Source organism: Pristiophorus japonicus, chromosome 1 (assembly GCF_044704955.1).
Source record: "Pristiophorus japonicus isolate sPriJap1 chromosome 1, sPriJap1.hap1, whole genome shotgun sequence".
Taxonomy (NCBI): domain Eukaryota; kingdom Metazoa; phylum Chordata; class Chondrichthyes; family Pristiophoridae; genus Pristiophorus; species Pristiophorus japonicus.
Window position 1 is genome coordinate 309,304,887 of NC_091977.1, and position 14,694 is coordinate 309,319,580.

Here is a 14,694-nt window from a genome sequence, read left to right on the forward strand (position 1 = left end):
GTACAATTAAATAGTCTGGCTGGAAGTATGTTGTGCAGAGGGAGCATCAATAATTCTAGGGATTTGCTGTAGACCACTGGGTCAAAATAAAAAGGGTAGGCTACTCTATGAAGAAAAATTGATAAAATGAGAGTGGAAAGGTCATGCTTGCTTAAGAGAGGACTTTTAACCAATCATAGAATCAACTAAGGCAATCCAGGATTTAAGCTAATGAATGTAATGGGTGACTGCTTTCTTCCCTAGTGTGTTAGGAGTAACTCGCATCTAAATTTGGCAATGCCATGTGGTGCATATATACTGGGAATAGTTGCAGTGGTACTCTTGGGTGACAGGGACCATAATGTGGTTATGTTTGATGACCTTGGATAAACTAGTGCAACAAGAATAGGGAAGAGCTTAAATAAATCAATCATGTTTAACCTTAAAGAAAAATACACATTTCAGTTGAGGTCAAATGAAATACCTTTTAATGACCTACAGCTGAGCATGCAGGGTAAGTATATTACCATAGACCAGAAAGCACAAATTAAAGAAACTTGACTCTAAATGGATTAGTAAGACCATGTAAAATGAAGTGAAAAATAACTACAAAGCCTGTAAGGAAAAAGGTGAAGGAAACCACGAGGATAGTCCTATCACAAAAGGGGAACTAGAAATGAGCATTGCTGTAGAGGTCAAAGACAAATGCCACAGTAAGAAATTCTTCCAGAATTGAGATCCTTAAGGATGAAACGAGGGCTGAAGCTGAGGATGAACTAAAAATACTTAATGTACTAAATGATCATACGTCCTGAGAATTTTCACTAGAGAAGAATCTAGAAACAAATCATCATTCGAGGTTCTACAATTAAACTTGATGACTATGATGGGCATCTCTATAAATCCGATGGTGTTAAATGAAACTAAGGATGAAATCTGCAACTGCTGATGGTCATAAAAGGTCCCACTGAACTGTAAACAAGCTAGCCTCGTACCTAATTTCAAGAAAGTCAATGAAAAAAATCCTGGTAACAGATTCATTAGTTTTACATCAATAACTTGAAATGATCATTGGGAACAAAGTTGAGTATATCTATGAAAATATCATCATCATAGGCAGTCCCTCGGAATCGAGGAAGACTTGCTTCCACTGTTAGCATGAGTTCTTGGGTGGCTGTATAGTCCAATATGAGAACCACAGTCTCTGTCACAGGTGGGACAGACAGTGGTTGATGGAAGGGGTGTGCGGGGTGTCTGGTTTGCCGCGCGCTCCTTCTGCTGCCTGCGCTTGATTTCTACATGCTCTCGGCGATGAGACTCGAGGTGCGCAGTGCCGTCCTGGATGCACTTCCTCCACTTCGGGCGGTCTTTGGCCAGGGACTCCCAGGCGTCAGTGGGGATGTCGCACTTTATCAGGGAGGCTTTCAGGGTGTCCTTGTAACGTTTCCGCTGCCCACCTTTGGCTTGTTTGCCACGGACGAGTTCCGAATAGCGCTTGCTTTGGGAGTCTCGTATCTGGCATACGAACTATGCGGCCTGCCCAACAGAGCTGATCAAGTGTGGTCAGTGCTTCAATGCTGGGGATGTTGGCCTGGATGAGGACGCTAACGTCTGTCTTCCCAGGGGATTTGTAGGATCTTGTGGAGACATCGTTGGTATTTCTCCAGCGACTTGAGGTGTCTACTGTACATGGTCCATGTTTCTGAGCCACACAGGAGGGTGAGTATTTCTACGGCCCTGTAGACCATGAGCTTGGTTGACAGTTTTGAGGGCCCGGTCTTCAAACACTCTTCCTCAGGCGGCCGAAGGCTGCACTGGAGGCGGAGTCATTAATGCCTGATCTTGTTGAAAGGAAGCTCCTGAAATGAGAAGTGGTCCACGTTGTCCAGGGCCCTGCGCTGTGGATCTTGATGTCTGGGGGGCAGTGCTGTGCGGCGAGGGCAGGCTGATGGAGGACCTTTGTCTTACTGATGATTAGCTTAAGGCCCATGCTTTCAAAAGCCTCAGTAAATATGTCGACTATGTCATGGAGTTCAGCCTCTGTGTGTGCACAGACGCAGGCGTCGTCCACGTACTGTAGCTCGACGACAGAGGTTGGGGTGGTCTTGGACCTGGCCTGGAGACGGCGAAGGAAATAATCTAGTAAGCAGCAGCCAGCTTGATTTTAAAAAGGGGCAGATACACCACCTTGATTTTTTTTGAAGTGATATCTCAAGCATACATTCAAAAACTCAATGCTAATAGTGTACCTAGACTTCCAAACCTTTGATAAAGTTGCACGTGAAAGGCTGCTGTTAATCTAGGTAAAACTTTTGAAGCCACAGATGCTGGTTAGGGGAAAGACATCCAGCTGGCAAGAATGGAGTACTCCACGGAACTGTACTATTTCTGACCTACATAATGACCTTGATTGAATCTGAGCCTCAGTGTAAGTTGGTTAAATTAATTGGTGGATGGGGTGGGACACGGTACACCTGAGAGAGAGCTGAGCAATTACGGAAAGATTTAGACAATATTCTACAAATGGACAGAACAATGATTGGCAATTCAATAGGGATAAGTGCATGGTCTTGCACATTGAGGGGGGAAAATGCGGAACATAATGAATAATGTTGACCGGAGAGGCTGGAAGAAATATGAGTCATAGTAGGCTCTACATTGACCATGTCCAGTTCTTGCAGCACAGCAATTAAAGAGGGTGCTGAACTATTTGCCAAATGAATAGAGTTTAAGTCTGAAGCCAATCTGGTGAAGTTATATTGTGCTTTTATCAGGATGTAGCTTTAGTACTGTCACCGAGGCACAAGGGAAACATCCAATTCCTGGAAATGGTGCTAAGTAGGGCCACAGGCTGAATCATCACATCAGGAGACTGATTTATGGGGAATGGTTCGAAAAGCTTTGACTTCAGCTTTGAAAGGAAGCCAATGTGAGGGGACCTTTTATTGAGGTATCTAAGTGGAATGGAAATGGTTAATCCTCAGTACCATATCAAATTTGACTGTGATGACAGAACAAGGGGGACTTAGATACAAACAGGTAACGGGCAAGTTAAAGACCGGGCGTCAGGAAGAACTTCTTCAGTGATCAATATCTGGAATGGACTTCCAAGCAGAGTCACAGAGGTCAAAACGTGAGTCATTCAAGGGGAAGTTGTTCCTGTGAGGATGGTTTTCACTTTATAAGTGAGAGAGGCCAAAACGCACCCTACTCTGTACTGATCTTTGTGACTTTTTTTTAAAAACACTTAATTTTATTTCTTCTAACAGAATACAACACCAGTGACCAGCGACAAGCTTGCAAAAAGCATGAACTCTATGTGAGTTTTCGGGACTTAGGATGGCAGGTAAAAAAATATGGAACTTTTTTTTTCCCCCATTTTGTAAGTCACTTATGATTTTGTCATTGGTGAACTGAAAAGGAAGAAAAGTGATGCTGGAAAACCCTACGTTAAATATGCTTTTGCCAGTCTTATTTGATATTATTAGAAGCATGAAGGGGGGGGAAAATACTTTCAGACTCATGATTAAAATCCAACGTCTACCATTTCCTTTAATCCACAAGCAAACTCTGGAAAGATGCACATGTGAAATACTAAATCAATATGCACCAATATTCAGGGAGTTGAGCAGCTATTTTTAACTTTTAATTCCATATTTCTGTATCTATCTGTCCACATAATTAGAAGTCTTGTATGCCACAGAGCAAAAATGTCCGTAAAGCAAAAAATTCTGATTGGTTTAAATGCTCATTGACAAAGAAACAGTGATCATAAACCATGCTGATTGGTCCGTATGCCCCATTGCCTAAAATGGAATCAATGCTAAAGCACTGCTGTAGATCTGGTCTTTAGGACCCCTCTAATGAAAAACCATCTGTTGGAAGAAACAGCTAATTAAGTACTTTTTGAAGCGTAGTCACTGTTGTAAGGTAGGAAACACGGCAACCAATTTGTGCACAGCAAGGACCCATAAACAGCAATGAGATCGTGACCAGATAATCTGTTTTAGTGATGTTGGTTGCGGGATAAATATTGGGCCTGGGACAACGGGGAGAACTCCCCTGCACTTGTATGTGACTGCAATAGTGTAGCTGGAAAGTCTCCCCATAGTAATTAGCCTCCAATGAGAGACCACCTATTGAATGCGACCCTAGATCACATCTAATTGTTCCATTTGTACTTAACAACCACGCTGGTCCAAGGAAACAATATTTGGATGCAAATTTAAATAATAGATGATGTTTGTAAAAGAAAAAAATTGGCACACAACAGTTTTGTGGGCCAGGTCTTACTGGCATATTGTCTTTGAAGGCCATAAGCGAAAATCCTTTCAATCTGTGTCGTGTTGAAGTAGAGATCCTGAATGTAAATTACAACACTCACAGTTTCCCAAAGAGTCAGTCCTAGCCTTAAAATCTCAGAGGCCGCGGCACCAGGAGCACACTTTGTGTCTGGGCTCCACACATGATCCAAATGTTGAAATAGGTTTGTAGTCGAGCTGAACAGCTGGTTGGTAATAATTATTTCACCCTAAAAATTGAGAAAACCACTTTGGATGTAAAGTCACTAGTGTTAATTGTTGGAAAGACCTCTGAACAGTGCGAAGCAATTAACCTGTAAGTTAGTGGTGACTGCCAAACTGATCGCCACCTCGAGCCAATGTCTCAATTCACCCCAATCGCTCTCCCTTATTCTAGTCGCACCTCTTAAAGATCGCATCCACTCCCCCTTTAACGCTCTACCCTGAGGCTGCTGCTGACATCACAGAAATCCGAAGATTGAAGCCTCATCGCCAGTGAGTTGCTTGAGGATGCCCAGCAGGTGTCTGCAGCTCGCCAGTCTCATTTAAGCAAGGCCTGAGGCCCAATTTCGGGTGCACCTCGGGCCTACCTGTTTAAGCACAGTGATTGTTCCCTGCACATATTCCGCCGTGAAAAATTTCTAGGCCCCAATCTCGATGCCTTTTTATGCCCTTGTGTATGTGCAAGGCTGCAATGGTGTTTATACAACATCTGCGCTTGCAAGTGAGGTGCTGCATTTGACCCACATTCAGTTGTTTTGATTTTTTCCCCTCATGGCCTGCCTTCCCAACACTTTCACAGTTGAGTCTGCCACTTCCCTGGGCCTTCCCTCTACTCTTAGCTGCTCCTGGATTTCCAGCAGGCCTGTCCTATACTTCTCGGTTTGCACTGAAACTCAATTCCACTGGTCCTCAGCATCACTGTCCCTCACCACAGGTGACTGTAGTGTTTGATCACAAGCTGAATTCAAATTTTATTTTGACCTTTTGTAAAGTTTCTTTTGGTGGTTTTAATGAATTTGTTTTTTTAAAAAATATTGTAGGAATAGTTTCCCGACATCATTTTGGGGGCTTTTTGAGCAGTCCTATAACAATGTGCATAGTTTTACTTATGGTAAAGGAGCAATGCGGAATTTGAGAATCAAGACTGTCTGATGTACACAGTGGGATTTGTTAGCAGTAAGCTTTCAATTTTGGTTTAATGTTTTGATGGGAATTCATTTGAGTGTAAAACTGTATGTTCCGAGTCCTGCTGGGTACTTGGTGCACGATGCTTTACCTAGACTTTTCCCAATCTGTTGATCACAATATACCCCTTGACATTTGTTAAAGAAAAAATGCCAATATCCTCTGACCAGTAATAATGTGTGCATTAATAAGTTGTAGGTTACTAGGTGGTGCTAGTGATACTACAATTGTCCTGTGCCCTACATTAGGAAGGGGGAAATCAACCAAGATTCCTGCTGCTGAGAATTATCCAGCAATTGCTGTTAGAAGGGTGCTTCTGGGAACACATTTATTCTCAACTGTGATCCTGATGTGTCCCTACTCTCTTTTCTTGCCATGGAATACCTGCCAATATATGATTCACTAATGAATAATGGCCAGGGAGGGTAGCTAAGGACAGTTTGCACCCGGGGATCTGATCCCAGCAAAAATTCAACACATAGAGGAGAAGTGAAAACTGTCAAGGGGAGGAGGAGGGAGGTGGCATATTCTTTTACCAATACAGTAACTTATCACTTGCAGTACCTTCTACAGTCTCTGTCTTTAAACCAACAACTTTAATGTATTATATTTATAGAAATGAGCACTGTCTCATTTGAATGTGCAGATGGTTAATCTATTCCAGATGCTCATTAACTGATTGTCTTTTTATCCCGCTTGCATTCTTTCTCTCAATTACCAGAAAATAGCACAGGACTATATTTTCTAATTGGTAATAAATCATGGATTTTAGAAGGTTTCAAATTCAATTTCTGAGGTGATCCATTTAATTTTGTATTGATGGCCAGGGAGCCAAATTGGGTTATTGAAATTCTACCATTGATCACTAACCTGAACCACGCAGCACCCTTATATGATTGAGCATACTGGCCAGAAGGTCCCAGTTTGATTCCTAGTCTGTTTGAGTTAGCTGATTGTAGCTGGTATTGTAATTGGAGAGCTACGCTACACTTGTCCTCATCAGCCCTAAGCTAAGAGAGTGGGGGTGGTGGGGGGGGGGGGGGAGCACAGCGGGGTAAATAAACAGCCAAGCTTCCTACTCCCGATTACTGTTCAGTGACCCCTGCTACAAAGTGTGCAAGCATGGATGCTGGATGAGAATAGGAATGGACTTGGCTGTGAGGCACTTTTGGAGATTAGCCAGTCAACATTCAGTGTCGTAAGTTCATACATGAATAATGTATATAACAGTTCCTGACACCTATGGAGCCATTCACCACCAGGGCAGAAAATTAATAAGGAGGAGAGAGGCTGCAATGCCCTGTTATAGTAAAAAGTGACATGATTTTACTCCAGGAATCCTTTTATTTTACATTTGTTCTGTATGCACATCGGGACGTACTTGCAATAAATTGTGGGGGGGCGGGGGGGGGGGGGGGGAGAAATGATGGGGGATATTTAGCTTCCTGAAGTCTAATTGTGGCCAAAAGATTTTGTAGGGGTGGGTGCACATTTTCACGACAAATCACACTCCAAACTGTCTTCAGTACAGCCTAGATAATTGCAGTAAATATATTTTTACCGGTTGAGTCTCCCTGTGAATATGCCACATTTTTTTTTGTCACGTTAATTATATATATGTATCTGACCTCCATAACTCGAGAGGTCAAGTAATGGGATAAAACTACTGCAGTTGCGTAAAATTCATTTTCATTCCAATGCTTTTGCTCTACCTATTTAAGTGCCAACACAGTGATCGGGTACAAAAACCAGCTCAGTGGCTCCGCAATTTCCCAGGCAGTGCTCAACCATCGAATCAGCCTGCCAGTGTGATTAAATCAAAGTAGGCCACTTTTATAACTTGAACTTAAGGACTGCATTAAGACCAGAGCATGAAAAAGTATCCATCGCAGGAGATAAATGTTGCCCTTTTAGTAAAGACATGAGGGCTGCTTCATGTGGTTGACTTGTTAATAGTCTAAGGAAACCCTCGATATTGAGGCTGGTGACATCAGTGCCAGATCTTGAGTACGTTCAGATGTAACCGATCAGCAACATTGTATTCTGGGATAGGCAATGTAGTCACAGAATACACTGCTTGATTACTCACTGGTCTGAGGGGTGGGGGGGGGGGGGAGAAGCGGTCAGTCAGAGTTCTTCAAAGACTACAAAGCAAGAAAGTCCACTTTGTTTGTCAACAAGTTGCATAAACATAACTATGGTCATTAGTTTCAAGACCAGCGGTTAAAGTGTAATTGGTGTATGAGGGCACTAATCCTGCCCTACAGTGAATGTCCCTGCTCCTGCAACCTTTGACCCCAGAGAGCCACAGCAAGGTCCTGTTGAAATAAACACTCCCCCCGTCCCCGTCCCCCCCCCCCCCCGCAAACAAAATAAAGTCCCCCTGAAGTAAATTGACTATAAACCAAAGCCTAACCCTAAATCTCAGCCAACCTAACTCACAGACTAACCTAATCTAGACCTTAAACTCAAGGACCAAGCTTCTTCAATATTAACTTTGATTTTCCGGCAACGGGACTGTCAGAAGCTACAACAAAGTAGGAGGGCAAGGTAACTGGGTCAAGCTAATAAAAGGTTACACATGTAAACTTAGCTGCGCTAGTAATGGGGTGCTCTGGAGCATTTAGCAGTAAATCTGAAGAACCAGGAATCCTGCAGATGTGAAAAGTTTAATCTTGAGATTCAAAATCCATCTTTGGAAATCTCTTGAAAAATGGAGGATTAGTACCATCATTACACGCTAAGGCAAGAACTGGAAAGATTCCCTAGCCCACTTGAACTTTACCTGTATATAATGTATATGCTGCAAATGTGACATCTAGTGATAGAAAAGCTTTGCCTGGAAACTTTGAGGCATTTACAGGGGAAAGATCATGCAGAAGTTCCAACTAGGATTGATTGTTTTCTAACCCAAGAGAAAATTTGAATCAGCCAGTAATCTAAATAAAGACAGATGTGTAGTAGGCTGTTGCTAACGCTGAGTATTACACAAATACTTAGGCCAGGGATTGAAATTGGGCAAGGGGCTGATGACTTCTCTTCCTTCCTCAGCTCCCTGTTCCGAGTGTCTCAATATTCTGGGAGAGGCAAAACAAAACCTGAAGCTAGTTTAGAAAGAAATGTGGGCAAATTCCTCTCTAACACCCTAAGGAAAACTCCAAGTAATCTATTAATCCTTCAAATGCCAGTTAAACCATGAAAGTTGACCATTTTCGCATCAGACCTTGCCTGGTTACGGCAAGTGAAGATGTCTTTGTGGCATACTAGCTGAGCTTGCAGGTTATTGTTTGGGAATAAGCTGAGCTTGTAGCTGCAAGAACCACTTACAGATAACATGGTTAACAACAGAATACTGTTCAGGGACAAGGCCAAAAGGTACGTAATTAAACCCCGACATATTTGGTATAATTATAGGGCAAGTGGTCAGGGTTTTTTTTAGAGCTGAGTCCGCATCACCCACCTTGCAGCTGGAAGTCAGGGTCTGATTAGCTCGTGATTCCAGGGTAGCCAGATTGTATAATTGCTTACTGTTATCAGACTAATACTGTTAGCTTTAATAAACTGAAACTCTCTGCCTGAACTCTGGCTTTTGCGCAGTAATCACAAGCTAACAAAGCAGTGTCCCTATGTGGGCCTTATCCACAACTAACTCAAAATGTCCTCCTCTCGAACTTGTTTAGCTCCTTTTTGAAGGACGATAGGGATCTATGCTTATTGCACGTTAGCAATCTGTACCAGAAGATAATGACTCTGAAAACAAATGCTCACCTGAATGTTTTGCCCAAGGATCCTCTCTGCATTTACCTTCCTCCCACCATCCCTATTCATCCCAAATAACCCATCCAATCTCGTAATTTTGAAAACTTCAGCCGTATCTCTTCCAGGCCTGCATTTCTCTAACTCCCAACTCCCTCAGCCTGTCCTGATAACATTATTGACATTAATGATTTTGGGAACCAAAGCAAACTGCTCCAATTTTCAGATATTAAACTGGATGGGGGAGTCGGTTGAATAGGAAGAAATAGACAAGGAATAACAAAGGAACAAAAGCAAGATACTGCGGATGCTGGAAATCTGAAATTAAAACAGAAAATGCTGGAAATACTCAACAGGTCAGAAAGTGTTCTGACGAAAGGTCATTGGCCTGAAACATTTCTCTGTTTCTCTCTCCACAGATGCTTCCTGACTTGATGAGCATTTCCAACATTTTCTGTTTTTATAACTACAAAGGAATTTAGGAAAAATCTGCAAATGTGAAAATCAGTGGCTGATGTAATTCAGCATTGTATAGATAAATGTGAAGAAAAATGTGTGTCGTAAGTATACTATAGCTGGTGTAGAAATAGATGCTCACGGAGTAGAAAGGAATCTGAGGATGATAATGGATTTAGCACTTGCCATATCTAGTCATTATTGAGCAGGAAGCTAAACTATATTGCTAAATTAGTTCAATTTAAGTCGAAGATGTCATGCTAACAACTTGCATTAATATAGTACCCTTAATGTAGTAAAACATCCCAAGGTGCTTCTCAGGAGCGATTATCAATAAAGTTTGGCACCGAGCCACATGGGATATTCGGACAGGTGACCAAAAGCTTGGTCAAAGAGATGGGTTTTAAGGTTTTAAAACCGTGCAATGCCCTTGTCAGACCACACCCTGAGCACTAAGACATAAGGGAAACATTCAGACGTACTGGTCCATATCGGCCATTTTATAAGGCTAAGCTGAGCATATAGCCCATTCCTGGGAAGAAGATTGGAAAATATCACAAGCATTCATTTCCATATAACTAACACTAACGTGCTATTTTAAGTAAAGCTTTTCCATATTTTGTGTTAGGGCCACGCACCACGATTTGGTAAAATAAATTCCTGCCCAATTTCCTGCCCCTTGCCCCCCCCCCCCCCCCCCCCAGCACACACACATCGCACTAGCGGAAAATCACAAACAATCCCACTGGTTAGAAAATTTACTCCTTGGATGTTGTGAAGCCACAATCTCTACGTTAAGTGCTCTTAGCCGCAGAAGGTAAACTCTTTGGGAGAAAATTTTTTCTCAATGAAGGCGATATTTTTTCCCAACCTGTCTTCTTCACTCCGAAGTCCCACGCCTCTAAAATGTCTGTCTGTTGATATCTTGTGGCAGAGAAGGGAGGTGTTGTTTTCGGGTACTGTGGCAGCGGGACCAGAAAGGTGTGATTGGTCCTAAATTCTTGTTGGTTAACCTGTGTAGGTATTGGAACCAAAGTGTGTCGGAATCTAATCGGATTACGCGCTGCCCGAGCTAATATTCTTCCTCGGGCAACGCTACCAAAACCAAATTACCTGGTCATTCATCTCATTGCTGTTTTGTAAAGTTGCTGTGTGCAATAAGACTATATCCACCTGCATAACACTTCAAAGTAATGCAGTTAAATAGTGCTTGATCACATTTTTCAGAAATATGTCAACACATTCAAAGAATTTAAGATATCTAGTTTTGCCTGAAGGGCTAGATGCTGTTTTAGAAGCTACAGTATCGAGTGGCAGTATCGCATATGGCACTTGTGGTTTTGCTGATGGCTCTGAAATTCTAATCGTTTCTCAAAGTGCTGCCTCCCTCCAAACCCTGACCAAATAACAATGCCTGAAGCACTCTAGTTTGCTAAGTGGGTACCACACCACTGGGTTTGTTACTGAACTATGCAGAAAGGAATGTCCCAGCTTTAATTTCTGACGTACTGAGTTAACTGATCTCAAACAGGGAGATGATAGAGGTGCTTTAATTGGCCTCTATACCCGTAGGCCAAGGAGGGGGGAGCATCAGCGAAAGCTCCTGCCTCTGCATGCCAGCTAATGCCTCCTGCTGGAAGTGCATGTAGGTAGCTGTCAAGTAATAAATTCAGCTTTGATTCTCTCCAGGAATGAGTAGTCTGCTCATGACTGAGTGTCTTAAATTTGAGTAAGCTATTAATCTAAGACCCTTTTTGGCCTGTTTTGGTGGGTCGTGTGGTCATTAACAATCTCGTGGAACTGTTCAAAGAGCAGCAAGTTCTCCCAGTCTCCTGGCCAACGTTCTTCCCTTGACCACAACACCCTTTTTAAAATAAAAAAAATTAAATGGTCAATCATTGCTGAAGGGTTGCTGTGTTGACATTTACTGTACTTCAAAGTACTTGTGTGAAGTGTTTTGCAGTAATAAAGCACTATATAAGCAAATGTATTTATTGCAGCAAGATCACCTTTGTATCAGGAAAGGGTGAACAGACTGGGCTGAGGGGTGATCTAATAGAGGTCTTTAAAATTGAAAGGTTTTGATAGAGTAGGCACAGATTTCACTTTTGGGGAAGAGCAAAACTAGAGGCCATCAATATAAGAGAACCACCAAGAAATCCAATAGAGAATTCAGAAGAAATTTCTTTACCCAGAGAGTGGTGAGAATATGGAGCTCTCCATCACATGCAAATGGTATAGATGCAGTTGAGGGAAAGCTAGATAAGCATATTAGGGAGTAGGGGATAGAGGGTTATGCTGATAGTTAGATGAGGAAAGATGGGAGGAGGCTCGAGTGGAGCTTAAAGGCCGGCATAGACTGGTTGGGCCGAATGGCCTGTTTCTGTGCTGTATATCCTATGTCATTTACTACTAGACAATCAGCCCATGGAGTTGCTCACCGATTTCTATAGATTGGGTTCTTACCTGCCCATTTCTGCTGATTGGATCTTAGATTCTCCTTTAAAACCTTCCTTTTTGTGCTGTGAGCTCATTGCCTGCTCCCTCCCCAGCCTGATATTTTCAATCATAAATTCTCCTCTTCATATTACTGTTGTGTTATGACATAGAAATAAAGAAACATGGAAAATAGAAGCAGTAGTAGGCCATTCGGCCCTTCGAGTCTGCACCGCCATTCAATATGATCATGGCTGATCCTCTAGCTCAACACCATGTTCCTGCTTTCTCCCCATACCACTTGATGCCTTTTGTGTCTAGAAATCTATCTATCTCCTTAAATATATTCAGTGACTTGGCCTCCACAGCCTTCTGTGGTAGAAAATTCCACAGGTTCACCACCCTCTGAGTGAAGAAATTTCTCCTCATCTCAGTCCTAAATTTCCTACCCCGTATCCCGAGACTGTGACCGCTTGTTCCAGACTTCCCAGCCAGGGGAAACATCCTCCCCGCACCCATTTTGTCCAATCCAGTCAGAATTTTATATGTTTCAATGAGATCCCCTCTCATTCTTCTAAACTCTAGTGAATATAGGCCTAGTTGACCCAATCTCTCCTCATATGACCGTCATGCCATCCCAGGAATCAGTCTGGTGAACCTTCGCTGCACTCCCTCTATGGCAAGTATATCCTTTCTTGGGTAAGGAGACCAAAACTGCACACAATACTCCAGGTGTGGTCTCCCCAAGGCCCTGTACAGCAAGGCATCCTTGCTCCTGTACTCTCATCCTCTTGCAATGAAGGCCAACATACCATTTGCCTTCCGAACTGCTTGCTTCACCTGCATGTTTGCTGTCAATGACTGGTGTACAAGGACAGCCAGGTCCCTCTGTACATCGACATTTCCCTCTGTACATTGACATTTCCCAAGCTATCACCATTTAAATAATACTTTTTCCTTATGTTTTTCCTACCAAAGTGGATAACTTCACATTTATCAACGTTATACTGCACCTGCCATGTGTTTGCCCACTCACTCAACCTATCTAAATCGCCTTGCAGCATCTTTGCATCCTCCTCACAACTCACAATTCCACCTAGTTTTGTGTCGTCCGCAAACTTGGAAATATTACATTTGGTTCCCTCATCCAAATCATTTATATATTGTGAATAGCTGGGGCCCCAAGCACTGATCCCTGTGGTACCCCACTAGTCACTGCCCATCACCCCGAATAAGACCCGTTTATTCCTACTCTCTGTTTCTTGTCAGTTAACCAATTTTCAATCCATGTCACTATATTACCCCCAATTCTATGTGCTTTAATTTTGCACGGTAACCTCTTACGTGGGACTTTATCAAAGGCCTTCTGAAAATCCAAATATACTACATCCACTGTTCTCCCTTATCTATTCTATCAGTTACAGCCTCAAAAAAAAAAACTCCAGTAGGTTTGTCAAAAACGATTTTCCTTTCATAAATCCATATTGACTTTGTCTAATCCTGTTGATATTATCCAAGTGTGCTGTTATCACATCCTTTATAATAGACGCTAGCATTTTCCCTACTACTAATGTTAGGCTAACTGGTCTGTATGTCCCTGTTTTCTCCCTCCTTTTTTTAAATAGTGGGGTTACATTTGCCACTCTCCAATCTGCAGGAACTGTTCCATAATCAATAAAATTTTGGAAGATGACAACCAATGCATCCACTCTTTCCATGGCTACCTCTTTTAGTACTCTGGGATGCAGATTATCAGGCCCTGGGAATTTATCAGCTTTCAGTCCCATTAGTTTCTCCAGCACTATTTTCTTACTAATAATCATTTCCTTTAATTCCTCTTGCTCACTAGACTCTCGGTTCCCTAGCATTTGATTCGCTTTACACGTGTACTTCTTCAGGTATGGTTGTAATCTTTCTCTGCTTTCTGCTTGTTTTCCTCAACCATGTAGTTCAAAGATTAATGTTGGGTATTCATCCTGAAGCTGTAATGATTGAATTACTGGATATAAAAACATTTATTCGACATTCTGTCCAAAATAAAATTGGGAGATGGCAGATGAAGATTTTCTTTTGATTTAGTGTGCGTGTGTTTGTACATGTGTACACATAGCTATCAATAGGGATTTCTTAATCAATTCAGCTTTAACTGACCCAGTTAGATCAAGTATTGCCAAATGGTGGGGGGGTGGATAGAGGGTGGGAACCCATGGACAGTGATGTCATATGCAGGCACACCTAAGTTTTATATGTTCATCGAATCATACCATAATACAACGGAAAAGGAGGCCATTCGGCCCATCGTGCCTGTGTCAGCTCTTTAGTAGAGCTATCCAATTAGTCACACTCCCCTACTCTTTTCCCCAGAGCCCTGTAAATTTTTCCCTTCAAATATTTATCCCATTCACTTTTGAAATTGACGATTAAATCTGCTTCCACCACCTTTCAGGCAGTGCATTCGTGATCATCATAATTCGCTGCGTAAAATAACATTTTAAGCTGTTTCCATGCAACTGGCTCATATCATCCTTGACACTAAGCAAAAACAGTCCCATTAAATTGCTTCCGAAACATTTTTTTT

At 42.2% G+C, this 14,694-nt stretch overlaps 1 protein-coding gene across 2 annotated transcripts in view; it reads left to right on the forward strand.

Moving 5' to 3' along the window:
* The window catches only part of bmp6 (bone morphogenetic protein 6), a 163,299-nt gene that overhangs the window by 143,360 nt on the left and 5,245 nt on the right, over positions 1-14,694 (forward strand). For both annotated transcript variants that reach the window (XM_070888554.1, XM_070888555.1), the window contains exon 5: positions 3,249-3,325. In XM_070888554.1, the coding sequence (XP_070744655.1) occupies positions 3,249-3,325 (77 nt within the window). The remainder of the gene's footprint in view (positions 1-3,248; positions 3,326-14,694) is intronic.